The 26,080-nt window shown below is 45.2% G+C and overlaps 1 protein-coding gene across 1 annotated transcript in view; it reads right to left on the reverse strand.

The window, feature by feature from the left end:
* The window catches only part of F13A1 (coagulation factor XIII A chain), a 163,111-nt gene that overhangs the window by 10,657 nt on the left and 126,374 nt on the right, over positions 1-26,080 (reverse strand). Inside the window, exons 11-13 of the mRNA XM_032424940.1 lie at positions 24,586-24,739; positions 16,806-17,093; positions 11,447-11,607 (exon numbers count right to left, since the gene is read on the reverse strand). Of these exons, the coding sequence (XP_032280831.1) occupies positions 11,447-11,607; positions 16,806-17,093; positions 24,586-24,739 (603 nt within the window). The remainder of the gene's footprint in view (positions 1-11,446; positions 11,608-16,805; positions 17,094-24,585; positions 24,740-26,080) is intronic.

Consider the following 26,080-nt stretch of genomic DNA (forward strand, 5'->3'; position numbering starts at 1 on the left):
TGAAAGGAGAGGTCTCTTTTCAGGTTGTAGAGTGTTTCTTTTGCAATTAACAAAGACTCAGTGTCCCTTTCCTGACATTCATCTCCTGCACCCAGAATGTAAACTTCCTTTTCCTGACTACTGAGATGCTAATGAACCCTAGAGACTCAAACCAAGCCAAATATGAAAGTCTGCCTAACATTTAACATCCTTGTTTTCTGTGTAGGGAAACTAAGTGGAGATATTTTCCTCCCTTCTTTTGAGGAAAATGGACAAAGTATTTTCACAGTATGCGTTGATTTAAGTGAGGCGCCATGCTATGGTATCTGCCAAATGCTGAGAAGACCATTGTGGATGAAAATGTCCAAATCTAATTCTTTATGGAATCTGCACTGTTCCCTTTTCTTTAATGCTGTAAAAATAATTCCATATCATTGTTGTTATATTTCTGAACTTCTTGCTCTTGTAAAAAGTTAAACAAAGGGAGGCTCGAACAATACAGAGAAGGTTAGGTCAGGAAGAAACTTTTATGTGCACTCACTTCTGAGAAGAGTAGCCATTACTCAGGCCAGAGAAAAGGATAAAGTGTATGTCATTCTTCATGACATCAAAGTCTCTTCTATGTGTTTGATGGTCCTTATTGTTTTCAATATTCCATTTAAAATATCTGTTTTTATTTTTTAAAAAGATTTTATTTATTTATTTGTTAGAGAGACAGAGAGCACAAGCAGGGGGAGTGGCAGGCAGAGGGAGAAGCAGACTCCCCGCTGAGCAAGGAGCCCAATGCGGGACTCGATCCCTGGACCCTGGGATCATGACCTGAGCTGAAGGCAGACGCTTAACAGACTGAGCCACCTAGGTGTCCCTAAAATATCTGTTTTTAAATATTGACATAGAATATGATGCTTTCCAAGTTAAACATTCACCAATACTGACATACTGAGTTCTTGTCTTTTGTATGACTTCATGATAAATAGCAATTATTTTGAGTCTTTGGTGAATGAGAAAGTTACTGATGTGCGCGCACACACACACACACATAAATTTTGGAAGCAATTACTTTTCAGAAATCACAAGATCTCTTCCAAGGAGTATATGCTTTGTAATATGCATACCTGTGTTCAAAATTGAAACTGAAATGAAGGAAAAAAATTTGAGAAAGAATGAATTTAGGTGGCAATTTAATTCACATGATTTAATAGTTCACCTCACGGCCCTTACTTCAAGTGCCATCAATAACGTATTACATGTATTACTGGAAAATAAATTTGTTTCTCCTCTCTAGCCTTGCTGGGAAGAAGTAGTTTCTTATTCATGAACTGTGCTCACATACCAGCACCACCACTGCTTCCAGCTAACTCACTTAGCTTAGCAGTTAGTACATAATACTAATGGTTTTATGGTAGTCAGGCAATGTTCTAAGTCTGCACTGTCCAGTGTGGTAGCCATTGGCCACATGTGGCTACTTAAATTAAATTAAAAATTCGGTCCTTAATTATACTAGCTACATTTCAGGTATGCAATAAACCTGTGGCTAGTGGCCATCATATTGGACAGTGCAGATTTAGAATATTGCCATAATCATAGGAAGTTCTATTGGACAATGCTGTTAAGTGATTTACTTATATTGATTATTTAATCCTCACAACCCTATAAGGTAGATACTACAAGTCTTTGTTTTCCGGAGGAAATTGAGGTGCAGGGAAGCGAAGTAACTTGTTCAAGTTCACATGAATATTAAGTAGGGGAAGTAAGATTGAATGCAGATCTGCTGCCAGTCATTGCTTAATCACACCCCCTTCATGGACTCTGATTGGTAGCCGTGATAATAGCACCTCGCATTATTTTTAGCGTTTCCTTAGTAATGCAGGCATCCTGCTCATGTTTTACTTACATTATCTTGTTTCATCTTCCTTACAGCCCTCCTTATGGGCTTGGGGGCAACATTATCATTATCTTCATTCAACTGATGTCAATCTGACACTTAGAAGATAATCAAAGGACCCAAGTTACAGAGCTAGTAAACTGGTAGAACTCAGATACGAATCTAGGTCTTTCTGACTCCAAAACATTCCTCTTTAAACCCTACATACACTGTCATCTCTGACAGCAGAAAGCCAAAAATAGTAACTTTTTTTTGATGGAAGTCGTTTCTTTATTTTCTGAAATCCACTGATGAAATCATTCACAGTATTACCTTATGTTACCATTAAACTTCCATGTAAGCACGATGATTATAACTTGACCCTGAACTAAATTTGAAAATGTATGTATAACCCAACTCTTTGTCTTTGACTTCATGGGGGAAAGAATCCGATTCCTATGCCAGAGTAAAATGTGACAAGGTAGGCTTGGGGCCTTGATAAATTACTTGACGATAATAGGATTTTCTATTTAAGGTAAAGATAGAAATATCGTTTTAGAAAATACCCAGTTGCCTAAACAGAGTGGGATCATATGAAGGTAGATAAGATTCATTATTCTTGATGTTTTGCTTTGTGTCTGTGTTTCTTTTTTAAGATTAAAAATTAGCAAACGGGAAATATATAGAGCAAATTGTGTTTTAGGCACCCCAGTTAGCAGTGATTTCTCATTTTCATTTTCAAATACAGGTTGTTCAGCAGCTGTGCTGAGCAGGGAGGTGCAAATGCACACTTTATAGTGGCAGGGCTCACTCAGAGACATCATCTAGGACGTGCTCTCCTGGCTGATGGAGCATATGCACGGTCTGCTCCTCTGTGACAAACAGCCATGAATGGGCAGAGAGTCAGCTACCCGAGCATGTAAAGCCATGGCTGGTGGTGCTCCACCTGGGACCCTTTGGGGATACATAGGCTACACCTGCTCAGAGCCCCTCAGGATGGGACATCATAGACTGATGTCTTTGTTTTTCTTCACAGATTGAGAAGACAGTGCCAAGGGGGACAACCGCAGTGGGTAGGACACAGAATGTGACCATGGTTGGGGGGCGCTGAGGGAGTGTTGGACTCAGGGTGTAGAGACCAGGGGCTGCCACTGTGTGTCCTCGGACCAAGTTGTTCGAACTCTCTAGGCCTTGGTTCCCCGTGTGGTTATTGGGAGGATATGTGAAACCATCTGGCAGAACATCTGAAACATAGCATTTATTGAATCTAAATGCAATTGATGTTTAAAGGGAGAATCTTATGTTGCCAGCATGACCATGAAAACCTCCTCACCTAGAAGTTCTCTTCTGTGGAATGACTTGGTTATGGTTTCTCAGGTACTGGAGTAGAAAGCCACAAGGAGAGAAGCTGCCAGCCTCCACCAACACTTGAAAGAGAAGTGGAGAAGCCCAGGTCCCCACGCCCCTGTCCCAGCCTCCCTGGCAACTTATGGCCCTGGTGGTCCAGACATGTGACAGAGTCATGCAGAACCCAAGGGAGGTTGGAATGGATAAATGTGCTTGGATGGAGACATGGGAGGGTTCTATGGCTCAGGGTTCAGGGGACAGTTAGAACACAGAGTCTTTGTTTTCATTTCTTGCCTGGCTGGGAAGTTTTAGACATTTAGGCTGTCACAGAGCAAAATGATTTACCCAGTAGCTGTCATGGGGGCACTCATATCTCAAGTGGTTTCCCAGTTTTACCTTCCCCTCCAGGAGAGAGGCATAAGAATTAGGATGTTAGAGGAGCACGGCTCAGACACTCTCCACAGCAATCCTCTGCTTTGCTCTACTCTGGTTAAAATAGGGGCTTTGGGGAGCATGGGCAGAGGGGGAATGAAGAGGATTCTGAACTTAACCTCAGCAAGATCAGTGAGTTCCAGTGAAGAAAAACCAATGGTGTTTCAAGTCAGAGCAGATGTGGATATGGAGCCAATGCTGGGGTTTATCTGTGCAAGTTAGGCAAGGGCCCCCCTTTTTTGGGGTGGACGCTGTTCCCTGCGTGGTGTGGCCGGTGGTGAATGGGCTGGATTTGGTCCCCTCTCAGCCTCCCCCATCCCCAGGCTGGGTGCAGTGTGCGCCAGTGTAGGTGTTGGCCTGGAGTGGGGCCTGCCCAGAGGAAGGTCCCGGTACCCTCCTGGGGTGGGGGTGGGGGACAGCGGGGACATTTCCTGTGTGACCTGTGTGGTCCTCAAGGCTGCAAGCCCAGAGGACATTCTGCCTGTTGATTTCTATGAATCACCTCCCTTCGTAGGCCCTGTATGCACTGCAGCCAACCCATGTTAGAACAGAGAGAGAGCACTTCTGGAGCTGACCTAGGCAGCCACTCCTAGAAGGGAAATCAGCAGTCTCTCCCCATTTCAGAGAAAAAGTCAATAAAAATGTTCTCCGTGTTGTGTTTTTCTCTGGTATTTTTTTTTAAAAGCATTTCCTACAGATTATTTTACAGAGTGCACACCAAATAACTATTTGTTGAATGAACGGAATACATGAATGTATAAATGAGTGAGTGGATAAAAGGGAGGAAGCAAAGGGAAGAAAACTCTCAGCCAACAGAACAAACAAGCAAGGAGCACATGCATGTTATCAGCTTGCTCACGCCGCTCTTGGCCAACACCTAGTGGGGACTGGGCCCAACTCGGGGTGGGAGGAGGCAGTGAGGAATGTCAAAATGGTATCAAAAAAAGCTTGGAAACTGTCAATTGTTTTCATTTTAAATGTTTAAATAATTTTTTTTTAAATTTGGGGTCACCTGTGTGTTCATGGTTGTAATTAAATTTTTTTTAAATTTTAAGGTTTTATTCTAATTCCAGTTAGTTAACCTACCGCATGATACTAGTTTCAGGTGCACAGTGATTCAAAACTGCCACACAACACCCAGTGCTCATCACAAGTGCACTCCTTAATCCCCATCACCTGTTTCACCCATCCCCCCACTCCCTCCCCTCTGGTAACCATCAGCTTGTTCTCTATAGATAAGAGTCTGTTTTTAAGTTTGTCTCTCTCTCTCTCTTATTTTTTTTTCCTTTGCTTGTTTGTTTTGTTTCTTAAATTCCACATATGAGTGAAATCATATGGTATTTGTTTTTCTCTGATTTATTTCGCTTATATTCTCTAGCTCCACCCATATCATTGCAAATAGCAAGATTTCCTTCTTTTTATGGCTGAATAATATCCCATTATATAGGGGCGCCTGGGTGGCTCAGTCGTTAAGCGTCTGCCTTTGGCTCAGGTCATGATCCCAGGGTCCTGGGATCGAGCCCCACATCGGGCTCCCTGCTCAGCGGGAAGCCTGCTTCTCCCTCTCCCACTCCCCCTGCTTGTGTTCCTGCTCTCACTATCTCTCTCTGTGAAATAAATAAATAAAATCTTTAAAAAAAAAATCCCATTATATACACATACACAGACACCACACCACATCCACATCTTCTTTATCCATTCATCAGTCAATGGACACTTGGGCTGCTTCTGTATCTTGGCTATTGTAAATCATGCTGCTATAAACATCGGGATCATAGTTGTGATTTTTTTTAATCACATACGTAGACAGTGGTTATGTTTTCTCTTAGCAAAATTGTCCCTAGTTCATATGAGAAAATTAGTTCTATTGCTGTTTTGTGCTGTTCTATAAAGGCTGCAGGACATGTTCCACATGACAATACTAAAGAGCTGTTTTAGAATGGCACTTGGAAGAGTTTATTTCCCAGATCCTGAATGGAGGTTATCTGAGGAACATGTGAATGCCTCTTCTCTCTCAGTCTCATGCCAGGCACTTTAAGAGTGGTCTCCCTCCCATGAGGGTTCCACAGGGAACAGAGCACACACTGCATACCCAGTGGTCAGAGTCTATGCCACTAGGTGAGGTTACGTTTGCTATAGACCAGACGGCCACATGCTATCCTAAGCAATTCTCAGGGGTGTACCTGTTGGATTCACAGGCACAGATGGGACCAGGCAGGGAGGGAGGCAGGGGACATTTATCAGCAACTACCAGGTCCTGGTGTGGGCTAATCATTCTCACAAGCATCACTGATGTTAATGCTCACAACTTTGAGTTTTGCATATGATTGTATTGAAAAATAAGAGTAATAATTAGCATGTTATTCATTCTGCAAAAGGGGATGCAGAAGTTCAGAGAGAGGATGTGTATGAGACAGATGGAGAGAAAGAAAGAGGAGGGAGAGGAGGAGGAGGAGGAGGAGAGAAAGCAAGATGGCGGCTGGCATGAGTGGGTGAGTACGTACTATGATTACCGTAGGTTCTTGCTAGATTCTTTTTTGGGATTATTTCAATGATCCTTCCCAGAAACCCGACCAGGCCAGTACTCTTACTGGATCCATTTTACATAGGAGGGGGTTGAGTAATTAGCTCAAAACAGCCCATGTAGGATTATGAACTCAGGAGGTCCGACTCCAGCCATTGAAACCACTACGTTGTTCCACCTCTTTGTAGAAGGGACTGCTGGTGTCCCTCCCAGTGTTCTCACTCTAGCTGGCTAGAGAACCTGAAAACTGAAGCCTTCACTGCCAACTGGGAATGGGAGAAACCCACCAGAACACTGTTTCCATGTTATACATTGCAGATTGCAAGCAAGCTAGTCTCTAGCCTGGAGATCAGCTCAATTCCCTCCACGTCCCCATTCTCTCCAAACAGTAGCTGTTCACTAAAAATCAAAATGGTGAAGTCTTTTCTTGACTTACAGCATCTTACAACTAACAACACTTGAGAAAAACCTCTATGTCTGATTTTAATAAAACATACTTTTCTCATCAAAATATTTTGATAGCACAAAGAGATGCGTGCTCATTAAAGTTTAATGAGTGTCTCTCCCTGCCATTTTCCACATGAGGATCATACAGTATGACTCACGCATGGTGGGTGCTGGGAATAGTTAACTGGGAGCACAATTTAAACCAGTCTCAATCTTTGTTTTCCCGGGGACAAATGCAGCTGCAGGCGGGGTCCATTAGGGTGTAAGTACATGTCTGCTGACCTAACTGCTTGGTTGATAGTGACATGGGTTCAGACAGGTGGACCCAATAATTGCTCCTGGTTGACCTTTATTTGCTCTAAAAAGGGAGCGAGGTAAGGACAGGGGCACACCGGCTGCCAGGTCACTCCAGTCCCAAGGCTAAACTGGGGAGTCCCAGAAGAGGGCAGTGCCTTGGACAGAGGTTTATCTTCGCTAGTCTCCTGCTGCCTGCCTCACCTCCAGCCAGGGCAGGCTTTCTAGCTCTTTCCACAGGCTGTCTACCTCTCTCCTTGCCTTTGCTCACACTTTCTCCTGGCCTCTGGAGTGGTCTCTGCACCCATGTCTGCAGCTTGAGATGTCATCCATTCATTGAGGATCGTCTACTGTTCTACCACCTTGAGTTTTGGTGCCTTGACCTGATGTGATCTCTCCTCCCCTGAAGAGCACAGACCCTCTGTTAAGGCAGGCACTTTCCATGGAAGTTCCCATGTGAGAGCAATGCAGCCTCGGGGTTATCTGCACAGACTTCCAGTCAGAAAGACTCCACTCCTTCTCTGACCAGCACGTGATCACGGGCAAGTCGCTCATGGACAGAATAGTGACCATACTAACAATGGCCACCAGATGCTTGGTATTTACTGTGTATCGGGCATTAGGTATTCATCAGCTCATCATATACTCACAACAACCTATGAGGTGAGTATGGAGATTTTGCAGATGAGGAAACAGAAGCTATGAGAGATTCAGTGATGTGTCCAGGCTCACACGCATGAGAAAGTAGGCTTTGATTTCAGAACGTTTGGTCCCAGAGCCCATGTTTTTTTTTTTTTTAATTAATTAATTAATTAATTAATTATTTATTTTTTAATTTTATTATGTTATGTTAGTCACCATACATTACATCATTAGTTTTTGATGTAGTGTTCCATGATTCATTGTTTGCATATAACACCCAGTGCTCCATGCAATACGTGCCCTCAATACCCATCACCGGACTAACCCATCCCCCCACCCCCGTCCCCTCTAAAACCCTCAGTTTATTTCTCAGAGTTCATAGTCTCTTATGGTTCGTCTCCCCCTCTGATGTCCTCCCCTTCATTTTTCCCTTCCTACTATCTTCTTCTTCTTCTTCTTCTTTTTTTTTAACATATAATGTATTATTTGTTTCAGAGGTACAGGTCTGTGATTCATCAGTCTTACACAAAACAAACAGGCCTCACCACAGCACATACCCTCCCCAATGTCTATCACCCAGCCACCCCATCCCTCCCACTCCCCACCACTCCAGCAACCCTCAGTTTGTTTCCTGAGATTAAGAATTCCTCATATCAGTGAGATCATATGATACTTGTCTTTTTCTGATTTACTTATTTCAGTTAGTATAATACCCTCTAGTTCCATCTACATCGTTGCAAATGGCAAGATTTCATTTTTTTTGATGGCTGCATAACCCAGAGCCCATGTTTTTGATTGTGATATTACCACCCACTTGGGTCTGTTTTCTCATCTGTAAAATGGGGACTGCAATAATACCCACCTCTAGGATGGTCACAAGGACTAACTAAGATAATACAAGAGAATTACAATAATCTAGAGCTCAGTGGCTCCTAGCTGCTGTCATTGTCATCACCACGTGTTGGTCTCATTCCTCTCCTGCCCCAAAATGAAGGGTGGGATGATCACATCCTCCTAACCCTTCATCTCTCACGCAGAGTCACCCTGTGCCCAGCACATTCCTCACAGCGACTTCGAGAGGGTCTGTCCACTGTGGGCCTGACCTAGGCTCAAAGAGATTGACAAGGGGTTCTAGCATCTTCCTAGAATTTGGGGACATGCACCTAGGTAACTGTGGACCCCTGAGCCATTGTGCTTTTGTGCTTTCATGGCCTTTACCTCCTTGACAACTCCTGCTTTAGACAAGTTATTCAACCCCTCTCCCTGAGTTCTCCTGGGCCAAGATCATCATAACCTTCTCTTTCTCCTCTCCTCTTGCTTCCCCCTTCCCTCCCCTTCCCTCCCCTTCCCTCCTCTCCCCTCTGCTCCCCCTTCCCTCTTTCTTTCTACCCCTTCCTTCTCTCTTCTCCCTCCCCTGCTCCTTTCTCCTCCTTCCTCTTCTCTCCTCTCCCCTCATTGCCCCCTCCTCTACCCTTCCTCTCTCCTCTCCTCCCCCTCCCCACTTCCCTCTCTTCCTCTTCCTCCCTCCTCTTCCCCACTCCTCTTCTCTCCTCCCTCCATCCCTCCCCTCCCCTCCACTTCCTTCCTCTCCTCTCTTCTCCTCTCCTCTCCTCTCCCCTTCCTCCTCTCCTCTCCTCCACCATCTTCCCTCTTCTCTCCTCTCCTCTCCTCTCCCCTATTCCTCCCTCCCCTCTTTTTCTCTGTGTCCTCTTTCTCTCTCTCTCAGTCACCCTCAGGACAGTCATATCTCCTGTAGGCCAAGCAGCATCCCAGGTCCCTGGCCCAGGAGCCAGAGTTTCTGGAACCAGAGCCCCTCACAGCTCGGTGACATCTGGGTGGCTTTTAGGGTGTGAGGTTCTTTATCCAGGAGCACCTCTTCCCTTGCTTGGATTTAGTTCATCCCTGGGATTGGCATGGTTAATGAGGTGAGGATGCTCCTGACTCCTTTCCTGAACAAACAGCACTGGACAAAAGCCAGGATTTCCGTCTCACTCAGGCTGGAGCCCTGGTCAAATGGTCCTACCTCTAAATAAGTTTCTTCCAAGAACAGCATCTCCCATACCTTTACAGAAATAAAAACTAAGAAAAAAAAAAACAAAACCCGTAACTCTTTTAAAGGACACTTGCCCTTCCCCAGGTCACTCAACTTGTGGCAGAGGGCATTTCCATTCTGCCCCAGGGGAATTTCACTGCTCTTTAAGTAAACCCAGAAGACAACCAACAAATAATGCTTCACATTAATAATGTCTAAAAGATGAAAGGTATTAGTTTCCTTTATACATCCAGTTTATTGTCAGTGGTACAATTAAATTCTATCTTAGGCTGTGGCTGGAGCATCCCACAGCTTGGAGGGGCTCTCTCCTGAGCCCTTCACAGGGACAGGGCGTCGGTTCCTAATGAAGGCGGGCCCCACCTCCAGTGGGACAGGTCTCCCAGGGAGCACCTGCCACTGGGGGGGGGCCCTGGTTCTGGTACCAGCACCTTATGCTAGTGAATGCACGTTTTCACAGCACTGATGGCCCCTCTGGAGGAGCCCCATGCCACCCTCCATTTGCAGTTGTTTCCTGTTCTGCCTGCAGACCCTACACAACCTCATTGTTCAATTATCTTCTAAGGCCTCTTGTGTGGATGGCGCTGTGAGAGGCCGTGGGCGGGGCCTGAGGGGGAAGGCCTCGGGATGACTTAAGCCTCTCTCAAAATGAAGGACCTGGGCTCTCTGTCTCGATGGGCACGACCTGTGTGTGTTTGGGTGAGCCTCTCCCTGGGGTGACTCATAACATGGCCGTCCTCAAGTGCCATGTGCATAGCGCTAGACCCACTGGCAGCTGCCTTGCTGAGTGCTCCACGACAGTCATTAGCTTTACAAATGATTCACAGCAAATGGTTCATAAGACCCAGGGCTTACAGTACCCTGACCCCTGCCACCTCTGGGGGCATTTAAAATATGTGCAACTTGGTAAACTTTGATGATCATCTTAGAAGAATGAAGCTTAAGATCTGTGCTAATGCTTTTAATCACTTTTGGAAAAAAAGATCTCCAGCAACTTGAGAAGGCCTCTAATACCTGGGTAAGGCTGACATAAGGTTATCATACCCCAAGGACATGGACGGAGGCCTGGGTTTCTGCTCACAGGACAGGAAGGTGTCTCAGGATGTGGCAACAGATGCTGCCAGTGCTCCCGAAAAGAGGGAGCAAACAAATTGCCATATTTGTCTTCCATTTCCATCCATCCTCTGCCCTCCTCTGCCAAGTTTCTTTGAACCATTTGGGCAGAGACTTCTGGTGGTAAATGGAGAGACAAATAAAAACTACTAGCCAAACAGGCAAAATAACCCTATGGTGATAGAAGTCAGAAAGGTGGTTATCTTTGTGATGGGGGAAGGGATTATTGACTGGAAAAGGCATGAGGGAGCTTTCTGGAGTGTTTGGACTCCTCTATGTCTTCATCTGGCTGGTGGTTGCAAGGCGTCTATGTATATACAAACTCACTGTCACCAAGCTGACATCTCAGTGAGTGCATCCTACTGTATACAGTTAGATCTCAATGTCCCGAATGCAGGCGGGAGATGATCCCAGTGGTTTCCATTTCATGCCATGCCTGACCCACTTTACTCTGGAGACACTGAAATTCTATCTGTGTCCATTACACATCTTTATCTTCCTCCACAAGTATGTTTATACCCACAGGTTTTACTTATATCTGCAGCCACATCTATATATTTAAATCTGGAGAGGAGGGAAAAGTGTTATATATGTGTGTGTCTATATATAGGGCAGTTTACTTCTTTCAAAGAACAGGAGGATCTTAGCTCCCCCCCTACTTTTTTTGTTGAGCAGGACACACACACACTAAGTACGCCTGGGTGCCTAATCAATAACCTTGTCCTTCTCCCTTGTCTGAGATGGTAAAACTGACCTTGATGATGAGCTGGGGGATGGTCAGCATGGTGGACTTCTGCTTGGCCAGAACATCCTTGGTCTCGTTGACACGCGCTGTGACAAAGAAGTGCAGGTATGCTTGTTCCAGCAGCTGGCCCATGTACTCGCCCGCTCTGATAGGCACCTCCTCTCTCTTGACTGGCAGGAGGAGAAACAAACATACAGAACATCAGGACCTGAGTTAGACCTGCTTGACTTTGCCCACGTGCTCCATCTCCTTCCCCATCGGGATTCAAGGGAGCAAAAGGACCTCAGCATCCATCAGAAGCCAGCCAAGGTGAAGGATGAAGACTCAATCAAGGACAAAGTCTCGTGCTTCTTGGATAAAACAAGAATGTGCTAGAAATTTAATATTCAGGAAAGCCTTACTAGAGAAAATGTGTCATTTTTTTCCAAACAGTGCTTTTGCTGTTGTAAAAATGCAAAGCCATGACAGGGATGTTGAAGATCAAGGACCAAGGGGTTTTAACTGTGGCTGTTTTGAGTTGACCACGGACAATCCCAAGATGACAGAAACCCAAGGCCACCAGTCCATGTACTGTCCCCTCGTGCAACAAGAAACATCTCTCCCAGGCCATAGGCCACCCTTGAGCAAAACTGTCAACTACCTAAACCTTTTCCTTATAGCACTTCACATTTTCTTTCCAGCTTTTTCTGTACCAATCTTACATGACTTTTCTATATAAGAGAAAGAAGCCTTTGAAACCAGTTTTTATCCTAGGCATTCAGGTCTCTCCCACCCCATTCCTATTTGCAATGTAAAGGACCTCTGTGCTGAATGCCTGGTTCCTCAAGTCACTGATGTTAGCTTTTAGGTGTTGAGGACAGGCCAGTGAGACTGGCATTTAGAGGCTGGGGAGTGGTCCAGGCTCCCCTCCATTCACCATCTGGGCTGAGGGCAGAAATGCTATCTTGTGGCTCTGAATATAACAGTGAGGTCCTGTTCGGCTGCACTGCCCGCTTTCTCTATCACTCTCATTTCCCACTGCTCAGGATTCAAGAGAGCAAAGAGGCCGAGCCCGGGCCATGGTGTAGCACCTGCTCACCTGCTCAGAGCCAGGTGCTAGCACTGCATTGACAGCTGGCCCAGTGGGGAAATGGGTGGCAATGCCTCCATCCCCATGCCCAGAACACAGGCTCCGCAAATGGTCACAGAATGGAACATCTCCACCACTGCTTCCTTGCCCAATGCCTGCCTTTTGCCAAAGATTCCTCATCCCTGTGGAAGTTATTGAAAGGGATGATTCCCAGGGTCCATTGTTTTACGTGCAGGTGCAGGGGATAGTCAGTCCCCAGTGAACAGCAGTCCTGAAATGAGGACGGGATACTGTGTAGGGCAAGCCAGGGCACAGGGAAGGCTCCCTGACTTGTCGGCCCACAGGCGAGGATGCATCAGACCATGCTCATCACCTTCACAGATAAATAGGCGCTGTGACCTCCTCTAGCCCTCTGACTGAGGAGTTCTTAATCCTGGTGGGGACATTAAAAACCCGCCCTGTTGAATTAAGACCAATTAAATCCCAGACCAATTAAATCAGAGTTTTGGAGGCTGGGGCCCAGGCATTATTTTACAGGTTTCGCGGCTGATTTTAATGTGCAGCTGGGGTTTGCGGGGGGGTACTGCTCCAACAACCAGGATGATCCCCACAGGATCAGCTCTGTAGAAGCGTTGGTTCATGTGGAAGGTATGGCCCTTCCAGTCCAGGTGCTTGCTGCTTGGAGTGTGGCCTGCAGACCATCAGCTGTGAGCTCATAAGAGACGCAGGTTCTCTGAAACCCCCCACCCCTAACCCCACCCCAACTCACTGAATTACGATCTGCTTTTGAATAAGATGCCCACATGATGCATATTCAACTTTGAGAAGCTCCCAGAGTTAGGAGGACCTTGGCTTGAACTTGGCCCTTGAATTCTGCTTTTTTAATGACCCTTTCATATTGCCTTCTTTGGGCCTGAGCCTGGACCCTACTTCCTCCATGACTCCCCTAGAAATTAATTGTCCAGACAGATAAGACTCCATCCCTTGACTGGATACAACCTCAGATGAGCACAAGGGGTCTGTTTTTCACGCCCCCAGCTCTGGATGGATGGAGTGGCAAATGGTATGCCTTGAAGAACATATGTTTTGTCTCTAGCTGCCTCCAGCAGTACTAAAAAATGAGATTTCCTCTGGTTAGTACTGGGGAGGGGGCTCTGTTTGACCACTGGATTCCTTGAGGTTGGTGAGATATTTCTGACTTCTTTCTACCAATCTTAACGAAGACTTTTGCTACCTTTATAATGTTGGCACCAGGACATTATTCTCTTGGGTAGAACATTCTCTAAATCATAGCCCTAAGGAAACTGGGCTGTGCTTCCAAGCCCAAGAGAACAGTGCTCCTGAAATAGTATGTTATGTAAGTGCTGTGTTTTGCCACTGCACAAGAAATTGTTCTAGATAAAGTTTATTAAATGTGGCAAGAGAAAGAAGAATAGGTTTTCATTCTATGAGTGGTGGAGCTGGGCTCCTGCCAATATCATTTACTGTGTCTGGGGAAAGCCGAGGGAGACACAGACAGGAGCTGCCTCATCTCTTTTTCCAAAAAGCAAAGAAAACTAAATATAGTCAAGTGGAAATGATAACACCTTTGAAGGTACTGGAAGGTTTAAGTTATTCAAATCTTCCAAGCTGATTCTAGCCCACACATTCTCTTTAATCATCAACCTGGGAAGTATGCCTCCCATTCTACTTGGAAAACTTTCTTTGCAACCGAGTCTCCTAGGAGTGTACTCTGACCTGCTTGATCAAGGTCTAGAATCAGGTGGCTTTTTGCAACACGTTGCAATTTATTTTATTATTATTATTATTTGCCATTTATTTTAGATTGCAGTTTGCAACCTATTGCATACAGTTAATTCCACCTGGTCGCTGTCCCTAGATCAGTGACCGAGAGGGTTAATGTATCATGCCATTCCAGCCCTATCAACTCATAGAAGCTCATTTTCTTACTGGATTAGGAAGAAAAGGGGAAGGAGGTGGGATTCTTGTGAGGTGGGAAAGGATGGTGTATAGTTAAACCTAAGTTAGATCAGGCCTCATTTCTGCTCAAAATCCTCTAACGGCTCCTCCGGCTCAGCTCACTTAGAATCAAAGCCAAAGTCCTTACAAGGGCCCACAGTTCTTTATGTGGTCTACACCATCACTCTCCCTTGCCACCTTTGCTCCCAACTCTGGTTTCCTTGCTACTCATTGAACATATCAAACATGCTCTGGCCTCAGGGCCTTTGCATTTACAGTTTCTTCTGGCTGCAAAGCTTGCTCCTTTCCTTCTGTCAGGTTCCTGTTAAATGTCATCCCATTAGAGAGGTTTTCCCTGATCATCCCACCCCACCAACATTCCCTTCTTCCCTTACCCTGCTTTATATTTTCTTGTTATGTGTATAACTATACTATATGGTACTTTGTTTATTGTCCAGCCCCCACCTCTTAAGACCACAAACCCCATGAGGGTTGGCACTTCTGTTGTGTTCATTGCTGTGTCTCCAGCACAAAACAACATCTAGACATTAAGCATGAAATAAAGGTTTGGGGAACGAATCTACAACCCTGTGGTGTGGATGGTATTGTTCCCATGCACGGAAGAGCTCAGATTACTTAAGTAACTTGCCTAGGGACACACAGCCAGTAGGTGACATAGTCACACCTAAAATCCCCATTTGTCTAATTCCAAGACTCAGTTTCTTTAAACTCCACTGTGTCTGCCTGTTGTCTTGAGTCCTTTCTACTGACTAGTCTTGTCTTTAAGAATTACCTTTCCTACCTTGAGGGATAGGAAAATTGCTAGATCTCTCAGTTTCCAAAAAATATGTACCATGGTGATTTCCTAATCGTTAGTCACATTACTCTAGCTCCGGAAATTTGTTCCCCTAAGGTTGGGTAGGTTTGTTGGAATTAGGATTTTTAGGAATGTTCCCCATTTTTCTGGGAATATCTTTCTATAGCCTCACAAGGGTACTCACTGGGGCTTGGGACAGCCACTGAATCCAGAAAGCTTGAAAACAACTGGGATGTGTGGGTTGGTTATCCCTGGGGGCATATTAGTCTTGCTTGCCTTCACGTTGTAAAACTTATTATTTGTACACCTTTAATTTTCTTTGCCACCTGTCAGGTCAACAGAAATCCAGTGCTCTGAAAGGTTCAGGTCCTTTCCAACCTGCTTTAACTCAACATGCTTGGCCTGGAGACCAGTTTCTCCCAGTTAACTCATTTTACCAGTTACGTGACTAACCTTTGTGCCCCCTAAATACTAGTACCCCAAGAAATTAGATTGGTCAAAACTGCAATTCCCAATGTAAGCTGAAGATTGTCGAGCCCAAGCCTGCTTAAAATATTCTGAATTTTTATAGCGAAGGAGATGCTTTGGAAGGGCATGTATTCGAGGGAGGCTGGGCAGGATCAAGGACGAGAAAGAGACCCCATGAGAGGTGGCAGAGACAACAAAGCCCTTCAGAAGCTCCTGGACAGCACATCCTGAGTCTCCAGTCTCCTCTCCCAAGGTGGGCTCTCCCCTGTCCCAATATAGCAGCAGATGAGTTTTCAGAAATGGCCCATATGCAGAGCTTAGATCTCTTACTTTCTAAATGGTAAAGCAAAACACATGACTTGGGGAGAGAGATACGGGTGGGGGTGGGGGGGGTTGCTGCTTTCTAATACAGGTGCTTCACAAACTTTCCTGGGCACTAAAATCCCCTTGGGATCTTGTTACAATGTAGATCCTGGTTCAACAGATCTGGGGTGGGACCTGGCAGTCTGCATTTCTAACCAGCTCCCAGGGGATGCTGATGTTTCAGGTCCTTGGCCCACACTTTGAGTAGCAAGAAGTTACATTTAATTTTCATGACTCATGGGGCTTTAGGCTTTGAAAATTTCAGTGTTCACTTCTATGCATGAGAGGTGAAGCCGAAATCTGAGGCCCCTCTAGAAGAAGGAGGTTCTCCTATGGGGTTCCTGTTTCTGAGCTCTGCGGCAGAACTTTAACTTTGACAGGAAGTTATTATTTTTTTTTAGATTCATTTATTTATTTGAGAGAAAGAAAGAGGGAAGGAGCGGGGGGGAAGGGGCAGAGGGAAAGGGAGAGAGAGAATCCTCAAGCAGACTCCCACTGAGCACAGAGCCGGAAGCGGGACTCGATCCCACAACCCTGAGATCACAAACTGAGCTGAAATCAAGAGTTGGACACTTAACCAACTGAACCACCCAGGTGCCCCTGACGGGAAGTTATTAATGAGTGACAGCACCAAGCCAGACAGGGAGGCAGAGAACAAGTCCCGGGGAGAAGAGCCCCCCTTGTTAGCTTACAAGACATGGGCTCCAGCATCACTTCAAATGTCTCCTTCTTGAATTCTGTCTTGGAGACCCCCGTGTAGAAGACAATATTGCCCGAGAGATAGGCTGAGAGGGTGTAACGGTTGGAGCTGTTGTTCTGGAAGGTGATAGTTAGCTTGAAGTCTCTTCCCAGCACAGCATTTTCCACTTCAAAATTCATGACCACGTCAGACCTGGGTTTAAGAAGGCCATCCGTGTTGAGGGGCTTTTTAGCCCCATACATCAGTGCAGTTTCCAGGGCCAGCCTCTCTTCTTCTTGGCCTAGGAGAGATGCAGAGATCATGACGGGAAAAGAAATGCAATGCATCAGAGAGAAATTAATAAACACGCTGCGCTCTGGGCACTGTGTGCTATTCTGGTCCGGTTGCCTCTGTAAGCCACTCAACTGCTCTTCGAGACGGGCGTCATCATTATTCAGGTGTTACCAATTCTGCAAAATCAGGTTCCTGGAGAGCTATGACCTGCCCGGGCTGCCGAGTTAGTTGGCATCGCCAGGGCTTATCTGAAAGCGGGGTGCTAAGGGGTTGCTCTCAGGGCTGTTTCTCCAGGGCTGCTACTTCAGGGCTCTGCAGGCAGAGTTGGCCCAGTCCAACTCCTCTCAAATAGTGGTGCCAATTTGCTTCCCTCCCCTAATCCTAGCTAGAATTCGGGGGTCTCTAAGCAAAGATTTTGGCGATAGTTGCATCTTGCCATTCCACCCTGTGCTATACCAGTTTTCTCCTATTCACGGGTATTTCTGATAAGACCTGTCTTCCTTGTCTCTCTTTCCACGTGGGCCTGTCCCACTTTCTCCTGCTGAGCTGACCCCTGGGCAGCTGGCGTCCTGCCCTCTACTCCTTCCTCTCTTGCCATCCTCCCCCCTCATTCCCCCCCCCCCCCCGCAGAGTGTAGAGATCACTTTTTCCGCAAATAGCGCACCGCCCCTATACTCAGACCTTGCAAGTCGTTAACAAGCCTTCCCTGCCCAAGGGCTCTAAGGCCAAGTTCCCTTGGGGAGCACTGGGTTGTCTGGGGCCTCCAGATGTTCATTGTCTTGATTCCAGCCTATCAGAGGTTCTGAGCTTGAGCCCTACAGTGAGGAGACTTAGTTAATGTAAGACTTCCCAAACTCATCTGACGCCAACCACATTTTTTTTGAGGGACATCTATTGGCATCTGGGGGTGCACTGAAGTTCTAATGCAGTTGGAGATGTGTGTGCTCTTTTTAGGAAAATGTCTTCTGTGGGATTTCCAGGATGGTGGTGGAGGAGATGAAGGTAGGGACAGGAGGAGAAGGGGTGAGCTCTGGAAGAATCAAACAAGAGCTTTGTGCAGTTGTGGAAGCAAGAAATACAGGTACAAGTCAGACCTCAGAGCTTGCTCCTCCTGGCTCTGAGCTGCGCTGACGTTCCTTACAGAGCCCCGGACAAAATGCTTGGCTTGAGGGGACAGGGCTTGAGGAGGTGTGGAGAGATAGTCTCTATTCTCTTTACCCCCTGAATACCTTTGGGTACATCTTAGTGCATGGTTGAAGACAGAGGCAAATTCTTTGACTTGTAAACACCAGTCATGGGAATGGCTAGCAAAAAAGAATCACCTGGAAATAAAAGTGTGAGCTTTTAAATTCATTAATTTTAAGATACTGTCTTCTACTTTACTTAGCAATGGAATGCAATGCAGATGAAGAAGTCAATTAACAACAACAGTTATCGCCGAGAGCTAATTCTGTGACAGGTATTGTGGTGAAGTGCATACTGGGCATTGTCTCATTTACTCCTCAGAGAACCCTACAAGGCAGGCACTATTATTACCATCCATGTCCTTGTTTGTAAAAAAAAGCGGGGGGCACCTACATCACGGGGTTGTTAGGAGGTTTGGAGGCATGCACAAGAACTGGCAGCTACTAGGACTTTGCAAAGACCAAAAATGCCAGTAGGTGTTGCAAACAAACGTGCATGTGCGTGTGTGTTAACAATTTCTCTGATTGCCAAGATGGCAAGAACGTGCCAGGAACAATTGGTCTAGGACAAGCATTGGCTAGAGCACGTGTTTACAGATCAATAGGAGGGAGACATTATCTCCCTACAAAGGGAAGGAGGGGCTATGACAAGGAAAGTTCAGTAAAATATTTCTGCAGAAAGCACCTGGCCAACAGCTCCTCGGGAGAGCATTATTGATGATCACTTTGGATGGGCACCAGATATGCATTTAGACAAAATGGGGGAGGGGAACACCAGCAGCAGGGACCTACCTGTCAGAGAGGTGCCATCTGGGGAAAGAGAGGCTGAGCTGGCCCAGATGAGGGGAAGGGACAATGGAAGGCTTGTGGCGAGCCACGGGAGACTTTATATGGCATCGTAGATGGAGGAGCCTCTGGGTCCCCTCTGGGGATCAGCCTGTCCCGGGAGCCGGAGTCACCAGGCAGTTGTTCCAGAAGAGGAGGCAGGGACATCAGGGTTTCCCCAGAGCTAGCAGAATTGCCGTCTCTCTGCAGTTGTGCTTTATGCTCTGACATCTTACATAATTCAGGGCCATGAATTTAGTGCTGTGGGAGAATGATCTAAAGCCAGATTATATTTTCTGAGATTCTTCTGTGGCCTCCAGGAGCAAGGTCAAAATCATCTTTCCGTTAACTCGGATGTAATGAAAGTGCCCTTTTATGTTTGTTAAGCTTCTTCTCATTGTTCAGGTGTTAGCTCACATGTCCCTTTCTCAGAGAGCACCCCCTTCCATCACCCTGTGTAATGTGTCTCCAAGCCCAGTCCTCTCATCTCCCACTAACACCTGGTTTTCTGTCCTTTGCCCAGGACTTAACACTACATAACATTATTTTCCCCACTAGAATGCATCTCCATGTTCCCAAGACCTACGACCCGGCCTGGCAAAGAGGCTTTGAAGGATCAAGGTTTGGAAAAGCACTTTGCTTTCATCCAGAGACAAAACTTTCATCTTTTAACAGATACTAAATAGTCCAGTTTGGGATATGTGATGTGCATTTAAATGCACCTGTGAAAGGGCCACCGGCATTACCATTCATCTGACGATTTGGTGCTACTTGAGCTGCTATGACGTCCAGGCACCGTGCTAGGCTCAGATGAGAAGCACAGCCCTTCCCTCATGGGTCTCAGGGACAAGTGCAGAGGGATCGCTATACGTGTGCCCTCCACAGACGCTGGGTCAGACGTTCCCATGTGGGGCAGGGCACAGGAGGAGAGACTCAACACCACCTGGGGGCAGGGAAGACTACTTGGAGAGGTTTTACTCTCTGCAGTGAGAGCAAAGCATGAAGAAAGTGGCAGCCTGGCTCTCTGGAGGGCTGTCAGCAGCTCTCCCGGCTGCTGCTTGGGATGCCTGTGGGTGTGGTGAGGAGGTGCAGTGAGGGGGCCCAGAAGGCAAATAGCAGAGGCTTGGTGAGCTCTGACTGAAATGCCCTTCGAAGCAACAGAGGAGAGCAAGAGCTTTTAAGCAGTGTCATGACAGGCTCAAATTTATATTTTAAACATGTCACTTTGGCAGCAATGCACAGGTTAGACAAAGGGAAAGAGAGGGTGTGGCAGGAAGGTGGAATTGGGAAATAACAGCAGGTAGCCAGGAGAAAAATACTCATACCCTGACTAATAGTAGTAGTATTGTAGTAAGAATTGAATTACTAGCAGGAGCAGAAACTAACTTTATTGGACATTTATTCTGTATCAGGCACTACGCTAAGGGCTTTCCACACCTGATACCCCTGAATTCTCAGAGTGGCCGTAGTATAGAGATAGAGGAGAGGAGATGAATTGGAACTATTTCTAAGGGGACATTTAGAGGGTTTGCTGCATGATTGGTTCTCGAGTTGCTAAATCTGGGGGGACTGTGGTTCTCTTTACTGGGGTCTGAAGTGGGGGAAACAGATCCAGGGAAGAGGAGTGAGAGAAGGCGGCATTCCGGAGGGGTCAGTTTCAGGTTTCTTGGGAGACTTAGGGGAATGTGGAGCTGAACAGATAAGTTGGGCCACAGACACCAACTGGGGGGGTGATCAGTAGATATGTGACTATAATGCCAGCCACAGAGAAAGAACATAAAGTGGGTAGGAATGAAGCCTGAGGACTGAGCCTAGAATAAGTACCATTCAGAGGTGAGGGAAAAAAAGAGGAACTTAGAGTTGCAGAAGGAGATAGCAAAAAGAGTCAAGTAGGTTGGGATAGAACCAGGAGAAGTGGTGTCATAGGAACAAAGAGGAGAGAGAATGTCAAGATTCGGGGCTGAGCAGTAGCAACAGAAGGCACGGGAAGCTCAGGCAAGCTGAGATCTGGGAACATTTATTCCACGTGGCAATCCATTGGTCCTGGCAGCCTTGAGATGAGGTGCTTCAAGGGGCGCCTGGGTGGCTCAGTCATTAAGCGTCTGCCTTCAGCTCAGGTCATGATCCCGGAGCCCCGGGATGGAGTCCCCCATCAGGCTCCCTGCTCAGCGAGGAATCTGCCTCTCCCTCTGCTCTTCACCCTGCTTCTGCTCTCTCTCAAATAATAAAATTAAATAAAATCTTCCAAAAAAAACCAAAAAAACGAAGAGGAGCTTCAAGGATTTGTGGCTGGTAGCAGAACTCAGGGGATGGTAGGTGAGAAAGGAAACGAAAAGGCGTGCAATGGCACGCCAAGGACAGGCAGTTCTTTCCAGATGTCTGCCATGGAGGCCAGCGGGAAGAAAGAACGGGGCATGTTTGGTGGGGAATATATTGCTGAAAAAAAAGTTGTGTGATTTTTTTTTAAACACAGGTGACACTGGATCCTGCTTAAATGCGAATGGGAAGGAGCTAATCGGGAAGGAGATATGGAAATACAAGTGGCAGAGGGAATGATTGATGGAACAAAGAGGAAATGGGATCCAGACATCATCATAAAAGAAGACAGATGGCCGCAGAAGTTTTAAGAATTCTGGTTTTCAAAATTTTATAGTTTCCTAATCTTACATATTTGAAAAAAAAGGTATAAAATTAATATTAAGCTTTAGTTCATCCTCTGCATGAAAAATGATCTTTCCACAATTTAGTTAATTAAAATAGTTAATTCCTGAATCTGGTAATAATTTCTTCTCTATGTTTTTATTCATCTCTACATTTTAGTGCCCACATTCAGCATTTATGGATAGAGCAATTATATGAGAGATTCAATAATGAGAAGCAGAGTGACAAATGTATGACCACAATACGAGCAGCCTCTCCTAGGGGCCTGTGGCGACATCTGTAATCACTCAGTCGGTCCTGCCAGATTCAGGCACGGTGTCTGCATCCTTCTGTAAATAACACCCCACTCGGCCATCCCTAAAGTCAGAATTTAAAATGCAGCTGCCATTCTTGGTTAAGAGGCTAATTAACCTCCTGGGATCAAACTCCAGCCCAGAAGCCAGATGGGGTGTCTCATAACTATGCTGACTTAGGGGTTCTTCTGCTTGGACCAGACCCCCATATGGTCCACCTCCCTGAGCCTTGCTTTCTTGCCAAACTTCGGAAGCCTGAACCTCCAGCTATCTTCCTTATCCAGAGTGAGCACATTTTATTTCTTTTAATCTGGTGTCCACCCCTGGTCAAGCCCCAACTCCTCTTCCATTGGACTGGCTTTTGGTCCTTCCTCTTTTGACATCTGACCCTGATTTGGCCTTCACTGCCACCTCCACGGATGACAGCTAATGACAATGGCGTTCTGCTGTGTGGTTTAGAAGAGACAGCTGGTTGTCCGGATGGCTCCCTGTAGGGTTACTGCTTCTTCTCTACACTGTCTGTTCAAGACTTCTTCCACACCAGGAGTTTATCCACAATCCCTGGTGGGCTGCCTTTTCCTGGAGAAGTCTCTCCTCATGCTTCACCTGGCCAATACCTGTTTCTCTTTCTGTCTCAGTGAGCCCACCACTAATGTCCTTCAGGATCCCAAGTCTGATTTGGAACTCCCTTCTCTGTGCCCTGTTCTGGGCACCTGCTGCACAACGTGGTGAGGGCTTGCTTCCTGCTCATCTCTCCAGCTAGACGGGAAGGCAGGACTGTGCATCTCATCCCTACACAACAGTGCTGGGAATATGGTGGGTGGTTAAGATCAAGTTGTTGAATGGATGAACGAATAGATGAATGAATGTTGCAGCTAGTTTCTTTCTCTTTTTTCTTTTTAAAGATTTTATTTATTCATTTGTCAGAGAGAGAGAGAGAGAGAGCACAAATAGGGGGAGTGCCAGGCAGAGGGAGAAGCAGGCTCCCCACTGAGCAGGGAGTCCCATCCCAGGACTCTGGGATCATGACCTGAGCTGAAGGCAGACACTTTACTGACTGAGCCACCCCGGCGTCCCTCTTTCTCTTTTCCTAGGGACTTTTATTTTTCCTTTCCAAACCTTTTTGTCCATAACTCTATAACAAGAGGACATTACTTGTTTGTTTAATGTTTTATTGTACTTATGGTTTTTTTAAACTCTCATTTCAGGAAAAAGCCAAAAAGAAAAAAAAAACCACATTTGTATCTATGTTGTGCAATGGATGATAACCAATAGAAGAAAAGAATGAACCATTTCAGAAATATAGCAAAAATTCACTAGTTCAGGTGACAAAAATCCTGAATTTCTAATACAATGCGTGAGAAATCTCAATTCAGCAAACTTTCTCTTTATAGTGCAAATTGCTTTTTTAAATAAGAGCAGAGAGACTATCTAAAATATTTAAAATGAATTCTGCATTCCTTAGCACTTCAGGAGTACTGATGAATATTTAGGTATATGCTAATTACTTGTCATTTCTCTCCATTCACTAAAATAAATGCCTACTCCTAAGAACCTCTACTGGTGAATCATTTGTAAAATATACTCCACATTCCCCATCAAGAAACCCAAGCTCCTCTACCTCCTGTCTACTACTGACCTTGGGCAGCTTTGTCTCTAGCCATTGGCACTCTGAGCTTGATGTTTTTAGGACCCTAAACACACCGACTAACTCACATCTCCAGGATGCCTTTGGTCATGTTCCCACTGCCTGGAAGCCCCTGTCTAGATTTCTTTAACTGTGGTCTGTGACTTCTCTTACCCTGCTCTGCTTTTTCTGAATCTCCTGGCTGGACTGTGTGTCTTTCTTCTTTGTTCCCCACACCCTCTGCATGATGATCCTATCACTTTTCCAGGAACAGAAACTGAATCCTGCTCACCGTGGGGATCCCCAGCACCAAACACCATTCTAGACATAGAGTAGGCACCCAGTACTGACCAAAATGGGCTTGAACTCAACAGCTCCATTTGAAACTGTCTACACAATAAACATTATTAACATTAATATTATTTTATAATCGAAATGGGCCTTTGACCTAATTGTCCTGAATTAGTGAGATCACACTGTCTTGTTAATATTGTATTATCTATTTCAAGGGACTTCCGTGATAATTCAATGGAACGATGTATGTGCAAATAGTTTGTAAAGTACTAAACAACTGTGAATGGCTGTTTAAATTTCTATTATTAAACTAAAATTACATTAGTTATACAGTGTTTTCTATTATTGAAAGTTAAGATTCTTCCGTGTTTTTGTGAGCAAGAACTATATTGTGTTAAAAGAGACATGACTTTAAACCAAATTGTCTTCACAAGCAATGTGAAGGGGAATTCTGCTCAAAGCAAATAAAGAAAACTACAAGGAGAAATTGTGGGTGTTAGGTGTCTCCCTCATGAGGGTTTATGGTGTATTCTCCAGAACACATTTCATAGTGACAGCAGGTAAGTATTAAACAAACTTGGGCAAAGAAATCTTCATTCAGTGGCAGTAAGTTACCTTCTTGGAATTTGTAGGTATCAGTAATATCCTTTATGCCATCTCCTCCAACTTCTTTGGTTACAATCAATTTCCCAATGTGGTTGGTATCAACGGTTTCAACCACATGAGTGCCATCTTTCTTGGCTGTAATGTAAACGACATCACTGTTGACCTAAAAACAGGAGAAGGGAGCATTAGCTACCATCTGAAGTCCTTGTCATCAGAATCTCTCTCAGTGGTGTAGCCATCCTGGATCCCTAGAGCGGACATGTTCCTTTCTTCAACAACATTGGATTCATTGGGCTGAACTTGTTTTAAAATGAATCTGAAGGATAATCTAGCTTATTTTAGTTATCAGGTGTTATAAATGAAGAGTATTTGGACTATTGATTGTTTAAACATCAACCACTTCTTTCTCTCCTTTTTCTTGCTGGTGAATTCCACCTCCTCAGAAAGAGCCAAAACCATCACACCTGTTACTCACTTTCCCAGACTGCTTTTAATCCAGCAGTGGCTGTGTGACCTACTTCTGGGAAGAAGAAGAAGTCTGCTGGATGGCTTCTGGGTAGGATTCTTCTCTGTTATAAAAGGAGAGAGTTTGCCCTTCCCTTTCTCCTTTTCAATGTTTTCACATTAAGTGAGGTGATGTTTGGAGCTTTTGTAGCCTCCCCGGGACAGTGAAGAGAAACACTGCCAACAATCCAAAGATGGCCAAGTAGAGAGACAAGAAGCACGTGCGGACTTAACAATGCTGTTAAATGGCTGAGTCAACCCTGGGACCGCCTACTTTAGGATTATCTACATGAGAAAAATTATAGGTAAACTCTTTATGTTTAAGTCATTTTAATTCTGTTACTTGCAGCCAAAAGCATTTTAACTGAAAAATGATATTAGGCTATCAGGAAAAATTCAGGCAATTTTGTGGTGGTTCAGCAATGGAACCATGCTATTTGTGGTATTTGGAGATAGCATCTTGGGGCCATGCCGGCTGACCCCAAGCTCTTCTGACATTCTGCCTTATCAGTCTACTTTCTAGAGACAATGTCTAAATCTGTGCCTGAGGGCTGACTCCCCTAGAGTCTCTTGTTATATTCTTTATAACCACTTTCTTAGGATCCCATTTATTAGCATGGGAGCAGGTAGAAACATGAACTACAGTGTATTATCGGGAGCTCCAGCTGAAAACAGTCTTTGATGTGTTCATGAAATGTTTTCCAAGCTACACATCCCTACTCTTTCAAATAGGGTGACAATAGTGTCTTCCTCACAGTGGTTGGCAAAATTAACTGAAATAGATGTCTGTAAATTACTTATCATAGCCTGGCATAGATCAAATGCTCTATAAATAATAATAATATCATAAATTAATAGTATTGCCAAGATGCTGTAGTGCTATAGTCCTAGAGATGGACAAAATGCATTTAGTCACTGTTCTTGTAGGATTTACACTCTAGTAAGGGAGATTCTGTGCATTAGAATCACCTGGGGAACTTAAAAAAAAAATAGATGCCCA

The sequence above is a fragment of the Phoca vitulina genome, unplaced genomic scaffold (genome assembly GCF_004348235.1).
Source record: "Phoca vitulina isolate PV1807 unplaced genomic scaffold, GSC_HSeal_1.0 scaffold31, whole genome shotgun sequence".
Lineage (NCBI taxonomy): Eukaryota > Metazoa > Chordata > Mammalia > Carnivora > Phocidae > Phoca > Phoca vitulina.